The sequence below is a fragment of the Trachurus japonicus genome, chromosome 5 (assembly GCF_045865225.1).
Source record: "Trachurus japonicus isolate A0001 chromosome 5, Traja_1.0".
Classification (NCBI taxonomy): domain Eukaryota; kingdom Metazoa; phylum Chordata; class Actinopteri; order Carangiformes; family Carangidae; genus Trachurus; species Trachurus japonicus.
In genome coordinates, this window is record NC_140911.1 from 26379205 (window position 1) to 26402403 (window position 23199).

The 23199-nt window shown below is 40.2% G+C and overlaps 2 protein-coding genes across 3 annotated transcripts; both read left to right on the plus strand.

Annotated features, from left to right (window-relative positions):
* The first annotated feature begins 2165 nt into the window (after window positions 1–2165).
* Window positions 2166–9590, plus strand: smpd2b (sphingomyelin phosphodiesterase 2b). The gene is made up of 11 exons (XM_085777010.1): window positions 2166–2421; window positions 4189–4323; window positions 4410–4506; window positions 4662–4738; window positions 5245–5338; window positions 5743–5832; window positions 5931–6013; window positions 6162–6294; window positions 6791–6895; window positions 6985–7162; window positions 8039–9590. The coding sequence occupies exons 2-11, from the start codon at window positions 4274–4276 to the stop codon at window positions 8461–8463; spliced, it is 1332 nt and encodes a 443-aa protein (XP_085633136.1). The 5' UTR covers window positions 2166–2421; window positions 4189–4273; the 3' UTR covers window positions 8464–9590.
* A 2283-nt stretch (window positions 9591–11873) lies between these two features.
* On the plus strand, window positions 11874–22572 carry pkp1b (plakophilin 1b). 2 transcript variants are annotated; one of them, XM_085777020.1, is made up of 13 exons: window positions 11874–12171; window positions 13121–13215; window positions 14254–14663; window positions 15121–15262; window positions 16170–16377; window positions 16744–16903; window positions 18771–18888; window positions 19670–19846; window positions 20864–21034; window positions 21138–21291; window positions 21569–21755; window positions 21903–21987; window positions 22378–22572. In XM_085777020.1, exons 1-13 carry the CDS (start codon window positions 11982–11984, stop codon window positions 22450–22452), a joined length of 2172 nt encoding a protein of 723 aa, XP_085633146.1. In that variant the 5' UTR covers window positions 11874–11981; the 3' UTR covers window positions 22453–22572. The 2 variants fall into 2 exon arrangements, with proteins under 2 accessions (XP_085633146.1, XP_085633147.1); XM_085777021.1 differs by lacking the exon at window positions 22378–22572 and having other exon boundaries at window positions 21903–21996.
* The last annotated feature ends 627 nt before the right edge of the window (window positions 22573–23199 follow it).

A 23199-nucleotide genomic window follows, 5' to 3' on the forward strand; every position in this document is an offset into this window, starting at 1 on the left:
CAAGCCTCTATCTATAACTGACTTTTGACACGAAGGATGCCTTGTACCATTACTAGCCTGAAAAAAAAAAGCCAAGGCTTTACCATCCTTACGAGATCCCCCTGTTGTTTCTCTCTGTTTGAAGACGTGTGCTTGGTTGCACTTAAAAGATCAAGAAGGGGGGTAAAGCAACAGCAGTGCTTATTTTCTGCCTTGAGTTATGTAGCCAAATAGAAAAATGAATTGTTTCTGTACTGTGAGTCAGTGGATGCTAAAGGAATATGTGTTACATAGGAGTATTTTGTTTGGGGATACGTGGGGAGGGGAGGGAGGGGTGGGGTGGGGCTTTTTGTTCATATTTGTGATCAGTTAACTTAGCACTCAAACTCAGACCATGGCTAAAGTGGAGAGAAATGAATCACTGTTTCTTTTGTTTAAAAAAGAGATTGTATGCTGTGAAGTCGGCTCATTTGCTTCACTCTTCTCTGTGTAGTGTAATGGAGAAGCTGCATTCGTTGATAAAAGTTCAGTTTTTATATTTAAGACATTTCTTTTTACTGACATTACACATGAAATAATTTTAAAATCAAACTAAATAATTGTCTTGAATGAGAGCTATTGTCTCTGTGCTGTGGAGTATGACCATTGATTGTTATTTATAGGGTTGGTAAACAAATAGCGGGAGGGCAGGGTGGGGTACTGGAGATGTGTTAATAATTTTCCATTGTGATGGAGATGTTTAAAAAAAAAAGTATTGCAGGACTCAAACTCATGACAGAACTATCTGTCACCCCTTGTGTCCTGCTGGACAAGTGTCTACTCTGTGTGGTTCACTGGACAATTGTGCTATAAAGATTCAAAAGTTAAGATATTGTACAGTGGAATAATTGCACCTGGCTTTGAATGTCATATTTCACAAGCTAGATACAATAACACTCCTCCTCTAGCAGGTTTCTCAATTTATCTTTTATACAGACATCTTTTTTTTGCCCTTTATCAAGATTAATGTTTTGTTTTGATTCTGTTGTCTTTTGACTTTCAGTGTCAGCCATATGCTTCACTGAAAATAATGTGTGACTGTGCTGATAATTAATAATGAGATATCTAATGTATCATTTTCTGAATGGTGTGGGCAGGTTTTTTTTGTTTTGTTTTGTTTTTGGTTTAAGGTGGTTTACTTTTTGTTACCATTGTGAATGGCTATTTTATACTTCAAAGTAGAGGTTGGACTATATAATCAAACAAATGTATCTAACAATAAAAGACGCATGGTGCCTTTGGGGCCATTTTCCCCCAGAAAACTTATTAAACATGATTGTAAATTTGTTTTGTCCCCAATGGTACTTTTTCTACTAATATTACAGAGAAATATGACATATAGGCTAACACAAATTCTGTCCCATATGTTAGGGTCTTGCAGTTATCTGGTAAATTGTATCTCTACATCTCATTTTCAATAATCGGAAAAATACAAAATAATTATTGATACAGTAGGCCTACTCATTTTACTGAATGTCTATGTGAGTGTGTAGTCTCGCTCGCCAGACCCGCATACACTGACAGTGCATCACTGTAGCCAAGTATTAGTATTTTTTTACAGTTAGTTTGGGCACAAACTAGCCTCACCAAAGGGCTGTCAAATTGAGAATCAATGGTTTGATTTCAGTAGGCTACACCATAATTTGCAAAATTATCATATTTTTAAATCTAAAAAAATATTTTAAATATTTTTGAATATTTTGCAGTAAAAAGTAAAATATTACCTATAATGATGCAGTGGCATCAAATGAACAAATTCAACTCCCTTGATGCTGCACTTTCCGACAAGAGTCTGTATGCAAAGATCCTTGATGTTATGTGTTTGACTCATAGACTTCCACCACTTCTCTTAGTTTTTCTGGATGCGGAAAACGATGGGCTGAAAGAACTACATTTCCCAGAACTCAACGCGGCTGAGGCAGAATTAAACCGGAAACGACGTCTTCAAAATAAAAAATCTTGCACAAAAATAAACGAATGTTAAGTTAGGTTTACTGTTTACCATAAAGTATTCATAATCATTATAACCTCGTTACACATTATCCAGACATGTTCGTTGGATTGTCTGCCATTGAAATGTGGATATAGCTCAAGTGTCTGTTTTATTTTGAGGGAAACTGCAACCGGAGGTCATAACAATTATTTTTATCCCAGCTGACTGTACGCCGACAGGAAAAGCACGCAGCAATGGAATTGGCCAAACACTGCTAAGTTAGTGTTAGTTATCCGAGATGCTGACCAACACAGGTTTTGTGTTCTCGATTATAATTAACTAGGACTTTACAAACAAGGGAGCAGCTCACTGAAGGGAAGTGTTTTGGGGTCCAGAGCCGATTGCGACGCTGTGCATTTATCGGTTACTGTAGTTCAGTTAACGTCAACCGGCGACAACAGGTTCATGAGGTGAGTTCCATTAGTTCATAATCGAACTATATGAGTCGGTTACCACGGTTACCGGGATTAGCCTGGTGGCTAGCTTGACTTGCTTTAGCAGTTGTTGAGGTTAACGACATGCCAGTGATTAACGGGTTAATTTAATAGCTAACTAATAATAGGAACCAGTGGGAAGCTGTCAGTTTCCCGATAGTTTAATCGAAACTTGTCCTAAGCTGAGAAAGTGTCCAGAGGGCTGCTCTGACAGCAGCTAACGGTGGCTAGCTAAAACTGTAACAAGCTGAAGTTACCTCTGCATTATGTACTGGCCCATAGCGAACAGAAGATAACCATCATTTGGTGTCACAGGTTATGAATCGGTCCATTGTTTAGAAAAAAGCAACAAAAACATTGCTGTGTTGTTAATACTGTTGTCACACTAAATGTTTTGTTTGTTCCAAACTTAGAATAAAATCAAAAAATCAAAAATATTGAGCTTACTATCACAAGTTATTTTTAGAATAGCATGAAGTAGGCTAAAAAAGAAAAAGAAAAAAAGCCCTCAACTCAAGAGGACGTGTTCAGAGACCATCTGTCTAGAAAATGAAGGATAATGTAGAAGGAACAATAGAAAATCACATATGTCTTGTCAGAAAAGAAAAGAAGTCAGTGAGTTCATCTTGCTTTTGGGTTGAAGTCTAGTGTTCTGGGCTACCTGCTGTTAAATGTCTGTGACATTACCTGTCCATTCCTTTTACATTTGATGCAGCATTGCTCAGTATTTTGGATACAAACACAGATGCACTGTACAGCTAGTGTTAGTCTCAGACCTGTGAGGGGAAATGTGTATTGAATATCTGCTTTTGCTGTTTGTTTCTCTATACTAATGCAAAGTAAATAGCTAGTGTTGACAATTCCAAACAACTATCACCTCTGACACCAAAGGCCCTTGACTGCTTTTCACTACAGTGCTGCTTCCCTCTTTTCTCTCCAGACAGGCCTGAGCTATGTCAGCACTCTGTTTGGGCCCTGTGTATTGTGGCACTCACCAGAGGGAATGTGATGGCCTCTGACCTGTCCCTTTTTAAAACACATTTCTCACCGTTTGACAATCCTGTCACTGTCAGCTCAGTTGTAACACCTTTACTATTGTTTAATACCTTTATTTAGTTTCACAGATTTACTGTGTTCTTCACATAAACACAGAGCTACATTTAAACAAAAAATTGATGGACTTAAACATGACAATAATGATATAAATAAATAATAAGAAGAAGAAATGTAATGTATAATGCACTTTTAATTCACAAGAAATTCAAAGTGCTACAAGTTAAAAATATAGTAAAACGACACAAGGAAAAGAAAAAAAAAAGAAAAGATCGCTCACTACAACAATTTAAAGAAATTACCCTACTACTAGATTTCTAGATGAATGGTTCAGATTTATTTACAGACTATCAATATAAATTGCAGAATCTTTCAAATTGTTGTAGTTCAAGAAATGGAAGTACCATGTGGCTGTCTGCTTTGTTTGCAGTTTTGATGCTTACTATGCAGTTTTAATGGGTATTTGTGTGCCTTTACCCATATGACTCATGACTGTGCTTTATCATATGATAAAGTGTTTTGTGCTTTTATGTACACATTGACCTTTTGCCTCCAATTTTCAGTAGACTGATGCTCAAATAGCTTTCCCTTGATTGATTGCTCTTCTTTTACTACAGTGCACAGTGCTGGGTGTGTCTGTGTTCCTAGACACCTAATGACACAACTAAAACATAATATGTGTCTCGCCAGGTGCTGTCCCTGTCACCTCACCTGATCTCACATTCCTTCTCTGAAGCCCCCATCATCACATCTACGACTCCACTGATCTGTCGGCATGGCTAACACAGATTCTCTGAGGGTCCGGGTCTTCTCTCTGAACTGCTGGTCAGTAAAATGCACTATAATGTTCTCTTTGTACATTGTTATATACATGAACACATTGTCCCTATTCTGTTTCTTTTTTTGTACAGGGGGATCCGCTACTTGAGCAAACACTGTCGTCAGCGCTACACCATGATCGGAGATATGCTGTGCAAGGAAGGGCATGATATTGTTTTACTGCAAGAGGTTGGTGGAAGCTGAGTTGCAAATAAGTTGAGGAGTCACTTAACAGATTTTTCTGCTCATGCACTTAGTCCCATGTGATGTACTTTGTAGTAAAGACTAACAGTAAGCTTAAAATCCACTTGTAGATGTGAATGCTAATATGCCGGTTTTCTTAGGTGTGGAGTGAGAAAGACTACTTGTTCTTAAAAAGGAAACTTGCCTGTGGTCATCCTCATTCTCATTACTTCAAAAGGTAATGCTCATGTTCTCACCCCAATGTTGCTGTGTAATAGTTTCTCAACTTGTTACCTTTGAATGTCTTTCAGTCTGTGATTAAAATTCACGAATAAGTTGTCATATCTTCAAAAGGCTCCTGAAGAGCTGTCCGAGAATTTTTCTTGCACGGCATTGATCCATCTGCACAATTTATGTGAAGCTTAGGCCCTTACCTTAAGGATTAACTTTTGCAGCTTAATTCTTTTTTGACCTTCATGCCAAGGCACAAGACAGAGATTAATCAAAGGCCTTACCCTCCTAATCCCTCTGCAGCTCACTAAAATGTCAACTCTGGTAGATAAATTCTCACATCTCCTACAGATAACACCTACTTACACTAGAATAGTGGAGATCTACATGGAGACAGGGTGTAACACTTTTTTAAAGAAATCATAACCATATGCTGATGAAGCTGGTGTTCATGTGCAAAGTTTGCAAACATACAACTTTTCTTAAGATGTTTTCTCTTCTTCCATCGTGCAGTGGAGTCATAGGAAGTGGGTTGGCCATTTTCTCCAAATACAGAATCAATGACACGTTTCTGTATCGCTACTCATTGAACGGTTATCCATACATGGTAAGTGGGGGTTTTGTACTCGGGTGGAAGAAGTATTCTGATTCTTTACTTTACTAAAAAGTACTGCTGCATGTAAAATCTGAGCCTCTGACAATACCCATATCCTGAAAATAGAAAGAAACACACACTGTTGCAGCACTACAAAATGAAAAAGTAGACTTAAAAACATTCTTAAATATTCCTACTACACTGGCAGTTGTTATGAAATCTCCAAGTCAAATCCAGACTGCAGCTAGTCAATAGGATTTCTTTCACTAAACAATGTCTCTCGTTTTAGAAGCAAAATATAGGAAAAGAACAGCAGAGTGCAAAGTGCAATAATTCCTTCTAGCATGAAAAGATTACTATACAAGATTTGCCACTTTAAGCAGTGACTTTTCCATCAATTCATTCTTCATTCACAGGCTCACCATGGTGACTGGTTTGGGGGAAAAGCTGTTGGGATGGCCATCTTGAGCATTGGCAACCTGACTGCCAATGTCTATGTGACTCATGTAAGGTTTCATGTCATTGGTTCTCAGCCCTGCCTGTATAGTATGTACAGTTATTGATCAATTATCAAGGGATCTGATCCCTGTGTATTTATTTTTAGCTGCATGCGGAGTACTGCAGAGAGAAGGACTCTTATCTGCCTCACAGAGTGGTTCAGGCCTGGGAGCTGCAGCAGTTTGTTCGGTACTGTGCCCCTGCTTTGTTCTGCAGCACTTACACAATGAGCCACTATTTGTTTACTCCAGTGTATGTTTGCATATTTTCCTCACATAAGTGAGTGTTAAAGGCAACACTACAATTCCCTTACTGTGCTTCTTTGTCCACCTCTCAGGCACACCTCTGCTGGAGCAGATGTGGTGATTTTAGGCGGTGACCTCAACTTGCATCCACAGGACCTTGGCAACAGGCTGCTGAGGTCTTACACTGGGCTCCGAGACTCTTATTTAGAGACCGATAAGTTTGATGTAGGTCATAAAAAGAAAGAAGCTCAATATTATCATTAATATGTCTGTTTTGATTCAGTAATTACAATTACACAAAACAAATGTGTTGTAACATGGATTTGTAGCCTGTAGTGTCAGTCATAAATCATATTAGTCATGATGACTTTTTACTCACACGAAGGCAGCTTGAGGAAACCACAGACTGCGTCAGGATATAAGCGGTCACACAAGTTTAAACCACATTCCTTTATTTGTTTGGAAGCAAAAGCTATTTTGACCATGCCCTAAGAGTCGGGTGTCATTTATCGCACATCACAACTTCTGACATGCAACATTTTGTTGAGCACACTTCATGAGTATTGTGGCCACTACGACATTGTGGCACCACATCAGGATAAAATGTCATCATAACCGACGGAAGTACTTGCCCCTTCTACAAAAGGAGTAATCAGGATACAGAGTTAAAAGTGAATTTTCCTTCCGACTGTAAATGTTAACAGTTATTCTCTGTTTTCAGGGGTGTGAAAACGGTTTGACTCTCATAGCTGACAACGCTTTTATCAGTAAAAAGGAGCTTGGTCCCTTTGAGAAAGGAATCAGAATTGACTACATCCTGTTCAAGGTAGAGTTGCAACACCACAGCAACATGTTAAGAGTCATTTTGTAATGTTGTTTAACCCCTGCTGCACATTTCCTTCCTTTTATTGGCAGGGCTGTCCCAAAACGGACATCTTCTGTGATTCCATGTCCACCACCAAAGGCTCCGTCCCTGAGCATTCTATCCCATATTCAGACCATGAGGCCCTGACTGCTGAACTGAGGCTGGAGTCCAGCACGTCACCCAAGGCTGATGGAGACCAGCAGTCAAAAGATCAGAACTATACTGCAGGTAGTCTTAACTGGTCATGCGAGCCACAGGTCTCTAGGCATGCCGCAGGTTGGCCCATCACTTTGGTCCAAATATCTCAATGGTTATTTGATGGATATCCAATAAAATTTAGATGAGATATTCACTGTCACGGTAATAATCAGTATGTATACACTGTACAGTAGCTATGAGCAGTTTAGCATGGTAGCATTTTGCACAGCACTCTTGTCTGCTGGCATGTCCATGCAGCATGTTTAGGCTTCCCATTGTAAAGGCTTCTTCAGATGCAGCCATGGATATACTATATAGTAAGATGTTCTTATATTACATCCATGTATGTGGCTGACAGATGCAGCCTTTTTTTCTTTGTTCTTTGTTCAAAACTCATTTTGTGTTGATAATGAAAGCAAACAACTTGCACAGAGAGACAAAATGTAAATATTGTCTTTCAACTCAGATCACCAGCTAATGATGCTAACTGCACACAACCCTGGGCCTTAAATATCAAATATTTGTAAAGGTTGCTAGGTGACAGGAACAGGTAATGGTAGCGGGCGGCGGACACAGCTGGTGACGCACAGTGTATGTCCTCTGTAAATCAGACCATCTCATTTCAGCTCGGCCTTCAAGGTCTACAGCGGCTCCCTGAACTGGGACACAGCCTGCTACAGACTACTTCCTGTGAATTAACAAGGAAGACTGTTAATATTTCATGTCATGTTGAAATTTTATCCTGTCGGATGGGGCTCATTGCAGCCTCACACAGCTGAGGACTCTTGGTCTATTTGTGTGGTATCTCACCGTGTTAAAACCACACTTGCTCGTGTTAAAGTTGGTCATCAACTCTTGCTCAGTATCTGACTTGTTCTTTCTCTTTACTCTCTTTCACTCCTTCAGAGAAGGTGGCCGAGTTAGTGGACATTGTGACAGAGGCCCGCACTGAAGTCAAAGTGGGCCTCCACTGTGCAGAGAGCATGCGTTACACAGCGACACGCACAGCAGCGATGGGCTTAGCCCTGCTGTTCCTGGAGCTGGTCATAGCCGCTGTGCCCTGGTTGGCTCTGGGAGCTGAGCAACCGTTCCCTCGTACCTCCTTCTACCTGCTGGCTGTGCTGTGCTTCGCCATCCTGCTGACAACCTCTCTGCTCTACATCTTCTATACCATGGAGCTGAAGTCTCTCCAGGGGGCTGAGGACCAGATGAGACTGGCTTTAGGAAGTCTCCAGGAGAAGCTGAGAGGTTTTCCTCTGGCTCAGCCTCACAACGCCCAGCGGAAGTCTCCGGAAGGTCAGGAGCCCAGTGCCTTTGACCCAGAGGAATAGAGTCAGAGCCAACTGGGTTAGAGCAGGCTCCGTGGAATGAAGCCTTTGAAGTAAGCTTTAAGATGGATGTTTGAAGGAGTTACCACTCCTCTGAATGTGTTTTATGCTTTAGAGATTTAAATTTATACTGCAGTATAATGGAGTTGACGAATAATTGAAGGATGTTTCTGATAGCAGTGCCGGACACAATCATGCTTTTGACATTTTTATACTTTTTATATACTCGTCTTTAGCTTTTTATTACCTCTAGGTTTTCCCTCTATGCACCTCCACCACTATGCTTCCTGTTTTACTATAAGATACTTCTGTGCTACTGCTGTTCTTTGAAGGTTGTTTGTGTTTTGTTAGCCTGAGGTCCGACTTGCATTCCACCCGCCAGTAGTTTCTTTGGGACCAGTTGTTTCTGTTTTTAATTTCAAGTGTCCCTCGTGATTTGAAGAGTCCTTCACCATCCCAGTGTGTTTAGAGATGTTCTTCAGTAGTGGCAGAAGTGGTCTGTGCTGCACACAGGACACAGACACTGCGAAGGGTTGAAGGTCAGGAACATTTATTTTTTCATGGAGAACTTGCAGCAGCACTTGAAGACAAGGATCCTCAGGCACCAGTTTAGACTTTTCAGCGTAGTGCACCGGAGCAAAAGGGACACGTTTTATCTGCATGTCTCACTTCCTCTATTCAGTCTTGCACTGGGAAGTACCTTTATGTTCAAGACAATCTACTCTCCCCTTCCCCAGTATAGTAGCGTGAATGCACTGAAGACACCCTGACTTATATATATACTCTTAACTTTGACCTTTTTTGATCTCATGAATCATAGGACATCTTGTACTGCAGCTAATTAAAATCACGTAGTACATCTTTAGTGAGCAGTGCATGCAGTTGACTTACCAGATGAACCACTTTCACTGATGTGTCCTGGGAAATTATCACTGTAAAATGTTGTTATGACTCAGATGGAGCCTGACAATAACTGATTGTTTTTTAATTCAATTCTCAACTGTCACTTCTGTGTTAGAAAATGACTGTGTAGGTCTTAACTTTAGTTTCAGATGACACCTGATGTTCATTCCAATTGAAAATTGTGATGGGCATGATAATGAAAGCAATAATAAAGGCATTATACTACTTCTATGACTACATGACTGTGGCTTGGGGTAAAAGTGAAAAGTTGGTAGACAGTGGTTTCTGAGGATTTAAACCGCACGCAACAGTTGCCCACATTCTCCACCAGAGAGCAACATCTGACAGGGACACCTTCCAAAAGAAAACTGTTCTTGTCAGTGAACACTCACCAATTCCTAGACAAAAGTGAAAAGACATCAGGGAGGAGATGGTGAATATCTCATTTGCCAGCTGGCACATGTACACCCACAGGGCAACAGCACCCATGGGTGTGGTAGCCTATGTTCAAATGTTTAGTTGTTTCCCAATGCAGATTTAAATGACACATACCTTCCAGCAAGTTAAAAACTCCAGAAACCACTGAATTCAGTGCTACTGGAGATTCTGATACTGTTGAATTTGGGCACAGCCAAAGCTAATTATTTAAAAAAAAAATTAGGAAAACTATAATTAACTGTTTGGAGAAGACGAGCTGAAATATTCACAGTATATCACAGTATGTACTGTGCGCATCATTTCTCCAGTGACCTGATAATTTCACAGTGAGAAATTCAGGAAGCTGCAGGTTTGAGTCAGGGTTTGTTTTATTTGTTTAATTCATGTTCCCGTAAGTCAAACAAGCTGGTCCACAATGAAGTGGTGGGAATTAGTAAAAAGCTGTCATATTCAGTGATCTGATTTAAGTGTTGAAACTATTTTCCTACACATTTTATTTGCAGTGTGTGGTAGTTATGTAGTTCTGATGAGCTCCCCTCTCTTACAGTGGCTGCAGGTGAGGAGGAATAATAAGGTGTCATGTCTGGACTCAGCTATAGTTCCTTAAATTTCATCAGTATTCTGTGTTATTTATTGTTTGTGTTGTGCATCACTTTGTTTGACATGATGGCTGTGGCTGACAGTATATTTAACTTGCCTTGTTTAAATATTTAACTGCTGAACCAGATGCTTCCCCTACAGCAAAGTACACTTAGACCCTTTAACTTAAGTTTAAATATACCAGTAATAATAATAATAAAAACTATAAAATGGCTCATATAGATAAAAGAAAAACTGCACTGATATTCAATTAAGTAGGAGTTCAGAAGTATTAATTAAACGTATTGTCACGCAGATCTTTTACATGTTATTGTAAAATACGCAAGAGGAGTTATATTTACTTAAGTACTTCTGTACAATTTTGATGTGTTTCCAGCTAGAAGCAACTTTTTTGGATTAAAAGTTTGGGTAATGATCAAAATACAACACATAAGACATTGTTAAAGATAAGGGATTGCGGTGTTTCGTGTTAACCAAAGATTAATTCACTCTCTCGTAGGATGCTCTTTTAGATGATCCATCCATTTGTCTTCTTCCGTGTCTATTTCATTTTCATTTATTTGTTTATTTGTAATGGGACTCTGCATGTTCATGAGCACGCAAAAATCATTTGTTGTAAATATGCCAGATTTGAGCTAATTTCCACCCGTATCCGGGGTTAGATGGTTCCATTTGAAACTGTTTTAGACCCAAGGTTGAATCATCATCTATTTATTATACAAACAAATCTAAGATATGTAAACTTAGAACATTTTTATTTAAATAAAATGAAAAACTTTTTTGCTTTTCACAGCTACAACACTGAGGTGATATCCAGCACTGGTGCATTAGGATCAAAATTATTATTATTAATTATGACATCACAGATTAACAACAGAATACTTTTCCTTATCACACTTTATGGGCATGGTGACTTTTTGTGCTTTTATTTTGGTAGGATTCAACACAATAACTTTTACTTCTGAAACATCCAGTACATGCTGATGATATTTATTTTGCATTTTCAAATGTCGACATTGCTTTTACAATGATGCATGAGTAAGCTACCTCTATTAGGAAAAGTAAATAGGCTACTTGGCCTACATTAAATTACCATTAGTGACACTATGTTTAGGAAAGGCTGGAGGTGGAACTAAACAAGGTGGTTTAACGATGCATTATTTTTACATGCACCCATCAAAAGGTTTGGATTTTTTTTTTCATCTGAAATGCATCAAGTAGGAGTCAAATAATTGTAGTGCTAATATTCACAATATTCATATAGCCTACTTACAAAAATACAGACAATGGAGAGATATTCAACTAAACAGTTGATGTACTGTCACAGGCTTCATAGTCATCCGCTAAACAAGCATTTGCCAAGCAGGAAAAGCGCGCAGGCTGAGGGTTAATGACACACTAGTGAGTGAGTGTAGTTCATTGTTGCAGCATGGGCGCGGCCTCGCGGGGCAGGGCCCAGGGCAGGGCAAGGTGCGCTTTTATCACCTCTGTCCGCAGCGGAAGGGCTTCAGCGGTGAGTCGGTTCTGGACGTCGCTCGGTCGCAGGGACAGACGGAAGTAAATCACAGGAGACGGGCAAGATGATGAGTTTGGATCCCCTCAAGTCCGTCATTTCCATCGGGAACGTGGACGACACCTCGCTGGCGGTGCCCTCCGTGAACCAGTACGGAGCAGGACAGCGACGCGTCCTGGAACAAGTGCAGACCATCAGGAGGACCAAGTCCAGGCAGTTCAGCAGCAGGAGCGGGTCCTCGTCTCTGTCTCCAACAAGTAAGAACACCAGAGCCGTAGACATAACACCGCACATGGAGGACTGAGTATGAATATTCAGGATTCAGCAGCCTATTTCACCTTGCTTTCAATCACAATTTATGAGACACAAACTTTGACACATCACTTTGTAATGCTGTTTGTGTTGGCTGCACGACTCTGTTACATAATACCACGGGGGTTTCTATTGGCACTAGTTTGACTGTAGTGAAAATACTTTTTTTTTTTCACTTGGAGTTAATTTAGCAATTGGTCTGGACAACGCCGAGGTCACGTCCATGTGAACTGGACTAGTAATTTTCTAAATTAATTTTCATTTTTCTGGTGAATTGAATAGAGTAGGGAACCAATAACCTAAATCCGCACGTGTTGCATCATTTGCAAACAGGTTTTTATTATTCCTTAGGCTGATATAAGCACATTTAATCCGTCAGTACTAGTGATAAATAATGTGCTGAGAGAGCAGTATTTTTTTCTTCCAGCAGCGTGGGAAAGGTTTTCATACAATATTTACTCATGTTGTGGAGCAACTGGTTTGCAATGAGTGAGTCACAAAACTTTATCCATGAAAAGAAGACACTCTAAGTCTGAAACCTGTCTTTATTTATAAGGTCAAAACCTTTTAACGTCTGCTTTTTAAAAAAATTTTTTTTTAGAAAAGTTATTTAATCACAGAATTACAGTGTTAATTGAACTTGTTGAATATGACGAGTCAATATGCAAAAGGTCAAAAATAATACTTTCAGTGTGAACTTTACAGGTTTATTTTGAAAAAGAATCCGTGCAGGCTGTAAGAATCTGTCCTGCTATGAGTTTCCACTGTTTTACATACAGATCAGATCTAGATCAGACCTCACATCCTCTGCCAGAGACAGTCCATCAAGTGGCAGTGATGTGTTGTGTACTTACTGTATGATAACAGCTGATAACCCTGCACGTTTCTCCTCAGGCCCTCTGTATGACGGCGTGTTCGTGGACACTTTCAAGGCGCACTCGGGTGCATCCAATGGCTTGGTGTTCTTTGGGAATGGTGTCTCTAAAACTGTGAGTTATGGAGTTTATACTATGTGGTTTTTATGGCACCACTCACTATTTTTATGGCATCATTGAGTGGTGCTGCTCTAAAGAAAATGACACAACTCTGAGGCAGAACAGCCGCAGTCTATATTCCACAGCTCACAGATAATGTTTCGTCAGGCTGATTGCGCTGTGATTTTAAAACTAGCACTTCTGTTTGTAAAACACATTTCGATTAGGGCTGCAAGGTGCGGCAGCTATAAGCTTTGCTTCAGCCGCAACCCTTTTCGACCAGCTATATGTTACTACCTTGAATTTGTTTTGTTGAAATTTTGATGCTGTGATCGAAATAAACACTCATTCATTCATTCATTCATTCATTCATTCATTCATAATTATTCTCTTTATTGATGGCTTTTGTTAATATTTTATCACTTGATTTATTGTTTTATAGAAAAAATGTCAGTCAAGCTTTGTGTGAGTATCTATCCTAAACCACAGATTGCATTTAATCATTAACCCTTCATTTATCTTCATCACATTTAAAAAGCTGAAAACCACAAATACCTTTCAGTCAGTCAAATAATTGAATAATAGTAACTATAATAATTGAAACTAAAATGAATACATTACATACAGTGGAACAATCTAATATTTTTATTCTTAAAAAATAAACCACTTTATATAAAACACTGAGCCAGTGCATTTTCTAGAAGAAGAAACAACATTTTTCAGTGTAATGTAGCACTGTACACTGAAACATACACTGGGGGGGTCTCATAACTATAATAAAAAACAAAACAAAACTCAAAGCTGATTTGTCCCCAGTCAACTTTCCTTCTGTTTCTTGTTTTCTGACACTTCCAGAATTTCTTTGTCTCTTCAGACAAATATCTGTTTACCAGCCTGTTTTGCAGAGGCAGCCACAGTCATGTAACCATCCACAGGGTTGCAACCATAAGATCTGTTGCAATTTGATTTGCTGTTGCCATCTCCAATTCCAGTCATTCTGCCTCCTGGCCTCGCTGCTTTCATTACAAACATATGTATCCTTTGGCTCTGCAGCGCAGCCTCGAGAAAAACACCAACCGGCAGCAAGTCAACATTTCCAAGGGAACCAGCGTGAAGATGAAGAGGGCACCTTCAGCCTATTACTACGAGAGGAGTTACGCTCCCATCAGCCCCGTCACCCCTGGTCCGACCAACACCACCCGCAGTGAGCCTGATATGGCCTTGCAGTACTCTGTGACAAAATCTTCAGTTCCCATGCAGAGGTTCCTCTCCAACAAGGTCATCCACAGGACAGAAAGGCCCTCCAGTCAGTTTATATCTAACAGAATCCAGCTGACATCTAATACAATTAACAAAAGTCCGATCAAAACACACACCCCGGTCATCTACACCCAAACTGACTCATCCAGGCTTTGCAAGTCTGCAGTCATTGATGATGCAGTCAAGGGCAAAGAAGATTCTGGGTGAGTGGGAACTGACCAGATTCATTTTTGAAATTTTTTTATATGATATTAAAGGGACAACGAGGAGTTTTGGAAACTCATGTTTTCATTCATAAAGAATTAAAGTCAGAGGTTCAAAGAGGTTCAGTTACCGTCGTAGTTCCGACCATAAACGGCGATTTGGCTGCGTTATTCTCATGACTCGCCACGAAGGAAACGCTGGTCGGCTCGACCAGCATTTCCACCACCACTAATAATAACAAAATAACGATAGAGACAGAACAATATATTTATCGAAAATGGGCCCATTAACAAATGTGGGTAGCGGAGATTCATCCACATTAACGTGAGACTTTTTTATAACCGAATAGAAACTCCTCGTTGTCCCTTTAAGACAATTGTGTGCAGAAACTAACTGAGGTTGTCCAACTCACAGTGTGTATGAATAGCATTTGGACTGTAATTTTTGTTTTTACAGCTTAAATGGAGTCAAAGAGGTTATGGATATGACTATGAAGGAGGCTGTGGAGTGTCTTTCCAGTGACAATGAGACATTTCAGCACTGTGCTGCTTCCTACATTCAGCACAACACTTTCATTGATGACAAGACCAAAGATGAGGTGGTTTGTCTAATGGTTTTTATCGATTTATTTTATAATGTCAAACTGATGTAACCTGATATTCAGTGAGAAAGCTTATGAAATGGCAGCACTCGCAAAGGTGGGCAATATATTTTAGATATATAGGCTACTCTTACGAAAATGAGAATTAAATCAATAGCAACTCACCCCATCAAAAGTCCTAAATTTGAAGTTAACTTTATTTCAGAATATTTATCATGTGAGTACAAAACAATCTAAAGCTGTAATTTGCGAAACTACCAAAGACAGTAAAGTTAAAACCTTTGCAACTTGATGCGGTGAAACCCATGGTATTAAATGGTTTCATTCTGCAGCAAGTATTCCTTGCACAATAAAAAAAATAATAAACCAGTGTCTGTTTACACAGTGGGTAGACCAATGTTCACAAGATAAATGCTCTCAATATGAACCTGCAGCAGGAAATACTTGGTTTGCATCTGCAGGAACTTGATACAGGTCTGATAGGGTGTTAAGAGAGTGAACAGTGAACTGTGACGCTGCGTGGGTAGACATGATGATGGTGGACTCTGACACTGCCACTGCAGTCAAAGCTACGATACAGGGAGGTTATTGGGGGGGGGGGGGGGGGGGCAGGCATGAAATATGATCGAAACATGGTTTGATTTTTGAAAAATCTTGAGCATCAATACTTTAAAATGCAGCAAACCTGGCATTTCTGTGGAGGTCCCTGGAGGTCTGGGTCTTGCACCACAAACATGTTTTTATCTGTCTTTTTTTTTTTCAAAGTGAAGATTCCGCTCATATGGTCTAGAAAATATTGAGTAATGTAATTTAAGATCATTGTTGAAAGTCTCTGTCATTTGGTTTGTGGTGAATCACTGTGTTCCCCAGGTGTGCTCACTGCTGAAGCCTCCTTATCCCGCAGGTAATAAAGCTGAATGGGATCCCCCCCCTGGTGGCTCTGCTGCACAGCCCCAGCTCACAGGTGAGCCAGACAGCCTCGGCTGCTCTGCGCAACCTGTCCTTCAAAAATAACAGTGTCAAGGAGGCCATTCATCGCTACGGGGGCATCACAGAGGCTGCAGCTTTGCTCCGAGATACAAACTCTGTAGAGATACAGAAGCAGCTGACAGGTACAAAGTGGCACTGATGTAGCTACGTATAGAAACCAATTTATACACATGCAGCAGACACTCCCACAGCCATGTGAGTGTGAGTGAAACGTAGTAATCTTGTTCAGGCCCCACAGTCAATTAGAAGTGCATGCATCAGCACCTGTAGTGTGTTACCACAATCCACTTGATGCTCTTTTAGTAATTAAACAAATATTAAACAAAGCTTAAGCTGCTATTAAAATAGTGTGTGAGAGTGCACCTGAACATCACAAACATCCTGTAAATCACAGCATGGATTTACGTCTATTTTTTTTTTTTTTTTTTTTTACAAAAGGCTTTTTTTTTAACATTTGGTAAACATACTGCTTCATTTTTCTCTACCAGGTCTCCTGTGGAATTTGTCTTCCACAGACAACTTGAAGCCAGATCTGCTGAAGAGTGCTTTGCCTGTCCTAATGGAGCGTGTGATCCTGCCTTGCACAACAGGTCCTGACAGGGCAAACCAAGACCCTGAGCTCCTCTTTAATGCTACTGGATGTCTAAGGCAAGCAAAACATACAACTGCACATGAGCTATAATCATACCCCAAAGCAAGCAATAAATACACTTCTTTATAAAAATATAACATGATAGAAAAAAATAGGCTCAAGAGAAATTAATACTAAGTAACAGAGCATTTCATCTGGGCGGGTTTGTTGTTTGAATATGATGTTATGCATGAGAAAAGAATCGTCATAATCCAAAGCACCAGTGCAAAAATTATTAACAGCCAATTTGCTGCAGCTATATCTATATATAAGATATATATAGATATAGATATAGATACTCAGTTGAGTCTAATATACAGTAGCATCCCTACAGTAAAACCTACCTTCATGGAGGTTAAATGAGGCTCTTGAGATGAGAGTTGTTGATGATGTATTGTCTGGTAGCATGAGCCTTTTGTTCTATGTCATTTTTTCCATCCCATTTAATTACCTGTCTGCACCTGGAAAGCATTTTCTGTCAATGCCGTTGCTGATAAAAAATCCCCTCAGGGGTCTGTAGGTGTTTCTGTAGGTGTTTCGTGATCTGACATTATCATGTACTGTATAGCATCACCATCAATCAAAATCTGAATCACAGGCCCTAAACTGTCATGCTTTCTGCTGCATCAGCAAACACATTTTAAATGTAAATCCTCTGGCTGACTTCCTAGTCAGACAGAAAGGAGTAATTGTCTTGTTATTTGCGTGGTTGCATTGGATGTACTGGCACATGATTTTAAGGTAAAATGTAATTAGGGATAGTTCAACATTTTGGCACATTCGCCTATTGCCATAATCCCGTAGGGGTAGGTTTGTTACTGTACCTTTAATTATCAGTGCATGTTGTTTTGAGATCCGTGGGGCAGAGACGCAAGCTGCTCATTGAACACAATGGTGGTGAACGGTACTGGTCCCTTGTCCCTCATCAAACTCATCAAATACACAATCCAACAACTCCAAAACGCTCTCATGGACAAGTGCGTGACCTACAAATAATAATGTAACATTAGCTACGAGACAGAGATGTTTTCGAATGCGTAGCCGAAACTTACATGTCAGACACGGCTGTGCAGAGTGATTTCAAAAGTTCTGAGTATTTACTTTGTGTGTCGTAATGTTACATACTTATACATGATTATTTCATTATTTTGCCAAAAATGTTTAACTATCCCTTTAATCTCAGTCAGACAATACGAGACAGACCAAGACAACGATTTCTAGTCAATCCCTACTTGAAAGCTTTGCAGCAAGGCTTTGTCATAACTTCTGCTAATCAAACAAGTACATCTGGTGGAGTCATAATTGATTCATTAGGTGCTGAAGGTGAAGGCTTCTGAATTTCTATTTGATTCTTGAAGACATTTCACCCCTTGATCCAAAAGGCCTCTCCAGTAGGATGAAAGGCTAAAATACCTAGTATTTTTACATCAATAGTTCAAATATTTAATGCATTTTGCATGTTCTGTAGTCTTGTATTCTATGATCCAAATGTTGATTAAAGGAGTCATATGTCGGGTTTTGCTAACATTAGCCTTAGGCTCCGTTTACTTAGGCTACCAGTCCTGAACCAGTCCAGTCCAGAACGTTGTGAGTTTTTCTTTTCTTTGCCGCCAAATGTCATTTCTTTCTGTGAGCAGGTGGTGATGGTGGTGGTAGTTGGATGCTAAGAGTATCAGCTATTGTTGTGTGTTTACTGTTCTTGCACTGACTCGCTCACAAGGAGTTAGCACAGAATCTTCACGGAAGTGGTAATACAGGATGGGACAGGCTGCGGTCAGCTTCAGTAGCTATTGCTGCAATGCAACACTAAGGTCTTTGACATGACATTGAATCTGTCACTTCTTCACACTCTGCTTTTGACAAATGTATTTTTATTTCCAACAGAAACATCAGCAGCGCGAAGCAGAACAACAGACAGGCGATGAGAAAATGTCGAGGGCTGGTCGACTCTCTGGTCAAATATGTTAGTGACTCTGTGGAAGCAGGAAAACCAGACGATAAGGTGAAACAAACAGACATTGTTTACTTACACTGCCCACTAATCCTGCAGTGTGTGTGTGTGTTGCGTTGAGTTCCCCTTTTCTCAGGCACCTGTACAACACACCTTCATGACAAGTGTGGAAAAACACAGGCATTTGTCATTAGGGACAGCTGATCTGCCTTTTATGTGACTGACATGTGGTTTTCATTAGGAGTACTCCAAAAACAACAGTGTCTGAGTCATAGCTTGAATGTGTTCTGTGAGGAGTCCTATAATATTTTACCTTCAGTTGTGGATGTGCTAATGAATTTATTGAAAGCACCACCGACAGGATACACAGTGTTTGATTACATTCTGGGGTTATGGATCACCAGAGAGACTTCTCAAGCAGAATAATTGATAGATTCAATAGAAATCATGATCTGTTTCTACTACTACTACTACTACTACTACTACTACTACTAGCCACTTGTTTGCTTATTGTTTTTCATTAGTTTATTTTTCAATTTTTAAATCACTGTGCTCTGTCAAGAAGACTGACCCATAGTCACTGAGAATGTAATGTGTTTAAGATATTATCTGTTTAGCATAATACACCAACCAGTTTACAGTACAAGACCTGAGCATTTCAATTGTTACAGCTGTTTTATTTCTTTCAAAGCTTTAAATTAGATTGCATTTTGTGGTATGGATGTTGTTGCTCCTGCTGATCAAGTCATTATGATAATAGTGAATGTATTTGTCCCAAAACAAACAACACTTTTACATGTGCCCTTATGTACTATTCTCCCTGTTGAAACAGTCTGTAGAAAACTGTGTGTGCATCCTGCACAACCTGACGTTCCAGCTGGAGGCCGAGGCCCCGACTCTGTTCAGCAGGATCACGGCTCTGGCCAAGACTGGGAAGAGGAGCAACAGCCAGGAAGACACGGGCCCCATTAGCTGCTTCAATTCACAGAGCAAAGCGCCTGAGCAAGAGGTGAGACGAACCCCTGGCAAACAGCCCTTACTCTGATGATTTGCATGTTTGTGGTCTAAGACTGAACAAGGTGGTTAAACAGCAAGTGTTCAACCTTTTGAGTGGTTATACAGAAGGTCTGCAGGTTTGACGTCACTGTTGCTACAGATGTCCGATGTTGTTGATTCACAGACAGTGCGTAGGAGCGTGTTAGAGGCTCTGTGTTACATGGTGTGCCTGGAATTTTCAATTACCCGAAGCGGAAATGACACCAGAGTTATTCCCATCAAACTCTTTGCATAATCACACAGTGAGATGAACTGCGCATGATGGTAACTTGCACTTCATAATTCATCTCATGCAGATAATCTTCATCCACCTTAAACCCCAAAATAATCGATATCACCCTGTAAACCAGGTTTTGCCTTTGATCATGTCAGCTCATTTTACCTGTCAGTGTGTCTAGACTGAACCTGTCAACATGTGTCTTATGGTTAATCCTTTAACTCTGGTGAACTTATTCATTAAATAAGTACCAACATTAGGCCACTTAAAATTACATTCTATCTTGTCAAAGGCTGAGGGTGACAGAGTGACACTATTGTACTCTGAATACTGTATACGTATGTGGTTGTCGCTGCTTGCTCCTGCTTTCTGAATAATGTGGCTGATTGATGTGTATCCCAGACCAGTTTAAGAGTTCATTCAGATTCATTAGTTATTTCATTCAACACTTAATTTGTAGTTTTAATTATTTTCCATGGCTTTATGGGTTGACAGATCAGTCACCAGTCACCTGTTTTGGTGAACATATGTGTAATTAATGCTTGGGATGTTAATGTGGTGTATGCAGTTTTTATGTACATAAAAATGTCAAATGTATGTAAAATGTCATTGGCAGACTATATAATGCAACTATCTACATGCTTGAGTACAAATACAAACAGGACTGACAATATTGCAGGACAAAGCCAAGAATACACAGAGTTCAGAGGCTACATGTTAATGTGTTGATGTTCTTGCCTCTTTCTCATCCAGCGTCACTTTGACTTCCCGGTGGTTGAGGATCCGCAGCCTAACGGAGCAGGCTGGCTGTTCCACTCCAAGACTCTGCAGAATTACCTGAATCTGCTTGAAAGTAGCCAGCAAGAGGAGACGAAGGAGGCCTGCTGTGGAGCGCTGCAGAACCTCACCACACACGACGGCATTGTAAGAAAAGAAATCTCCTGCTGTTACACACTGACCAGGATTTTTTTCTTTTAGGTTTTCTATGCAGAGTTGAGGAGCTGATCTCATTTATCTGTATTCACAGGTCTCCGGTGTAATGAGTCAGACCATTGTGCAGAAGCTGAATGGCCTGCAGGTCATCACCCCCTTTTTGAAGTCTGACAAAGTCAATCTGCAGAGGAACGCAGTGGCTTTGGTAGGAAACTTCACCAAGAACCCAAACCTGCACAATGCTTTAGGTAAGAAGAGGGTGAAAGAAAACCTGTAGGGCGTTGCTCTGTTTTCTTTCCAGTTAAAAAAATAAATCATGTCACCTGCAAAGATAAATATGATTAAGTATCTACAATACAAAGAGACAGAGTATGTGGAAGAGAATCCATCCGACTGTTATTCTTGCGAAGGTGTCAGATTTAAGTCATCACTAAAATCCATCGTTTTGAACAAGTGTTTGCAGTTTTGTGTTTGCTTGGGTTAAATGACCAGTAGGATTTCACTTTGTTTGCCTCATCACTGAAGCTCGTAAGGCCCTCCCAGAGATGCTGGGAATCATCACCGCCGGCACCGCACAAGGGAATGAGTCTGATGACACTCTGGCCATGGCCTGTCAGGCTGCCAACTGTCTGCTTTTGAAGGAACCTGAAATGGGCAAACGCCTGTTAAACAACGGCCTGATTCAGTCACTAAGCTCTCTCAGCCAAAACAAGTAAGTCATCAGACGTGCAGCGAGATGTGTACCAGTAAGAATAGATAAGACTATTGGGAGCACCTATGACTCATCGGTGACTAAATTTTGCATGCATCAATGATTTACAGAAATGATCCGATAACAATTGCTTTCCCTCCGTCTCAGGTATTTCCCTAAGGCCAGCAAAGCTGCGTCCTGTTTCCTCTACAACCTGTGGTCAGAAAAAGATTTGCAAAGCTTCCTGAAGAAGGTGAGTTGAGGTTTAAACCTGTCTGGGAAAATGTGTCAGTGTTTGGGTGTGTCCACTTTGTCTCTGAAGTCCACACCTTTCTTAGGTATTTGTAAGAAACAGAGAAGGAAAGACTGAAAAATTGGGGGTTTTAAAATAAAATCTAAAGCAATGCAGCTAAAGAATCTAGGAGCTCAGGTTGAAGGAAACACTTGCATGACTGTCACACACATGAGGAACCATCTTTGATGTTTATAACGAACAGATTTCCCCTGCAACTCGAGGCATGTTTGAGAATTTGCCATGAGCACAGCTCACCTTAGTTCATGGGTTTGTCAGTGATTATTAGTTTAAATTTGGTGTAATTGCTTAGGTGGTACACCGATTAATACTCAACTATTTGTCCCGCAGCAAGGAATGACTAAGGCCTCATTTGTAAATGACATCACCACAACGGCACTAAAGTCTGTTCAAGTTATCCAGTAACAAAGAGCTTCAACAAATCTCTGAACATCACAAAGCGACACACCTGCAAGTTCTCTGCACCTTCCCACAGGAATTAAACACACCAGGCTGGAGCAGCATCCTTTTTATTTCACATCAACAGTTTTTTTTTCTTTCTGCAGTTATCCATATAATGCATCCATCAGCAAATGACTACACATGTCTGCAAATGGAAGGTTTAACATGTAAGGTGAAGGTTGAGATAAGTTAGCAGTGAGACTGTTTTTCTGCAAGTTTGTACTGCTGTCAAATGTTGTAATTTTTGTCTTTGCTTTTGTTGTTGCTTTTGTTCTGTGATATGGTTCAATTAACTTTGTTAACAAAATGGTTATTTTGCACTGAAATTGCTGTTTGATACAGTGGCCCTGACAGCTTAACAGTCTGCTAAATGTGCTGCAAAACAACATCGGTTTGACAACACATGCACTGCAAATCCCCAAAACACAACAGAGTTGTTGGGGAGGACACTACAAACTATGAAACTGGCTAGGATTCAACTTTGATGTTAACTTTTTTGGGCTAAATTGTCCATTGGTACCTGTGTAGCCGATGATCATATCTGGCCCTCTGCGTTGTGTTTCTCACGGCCTGCCCTAGGTGGGGTTCGATCCCACAACCTCCTGCACCGGAGGCGACGATGCTAACCTCTTCACCAAGAGGTTGACGGGTTGGTTAGCACGTTTTTTTATGGGTGGACTGAGTGCACATCCGTTACACCTGCACCCCTAA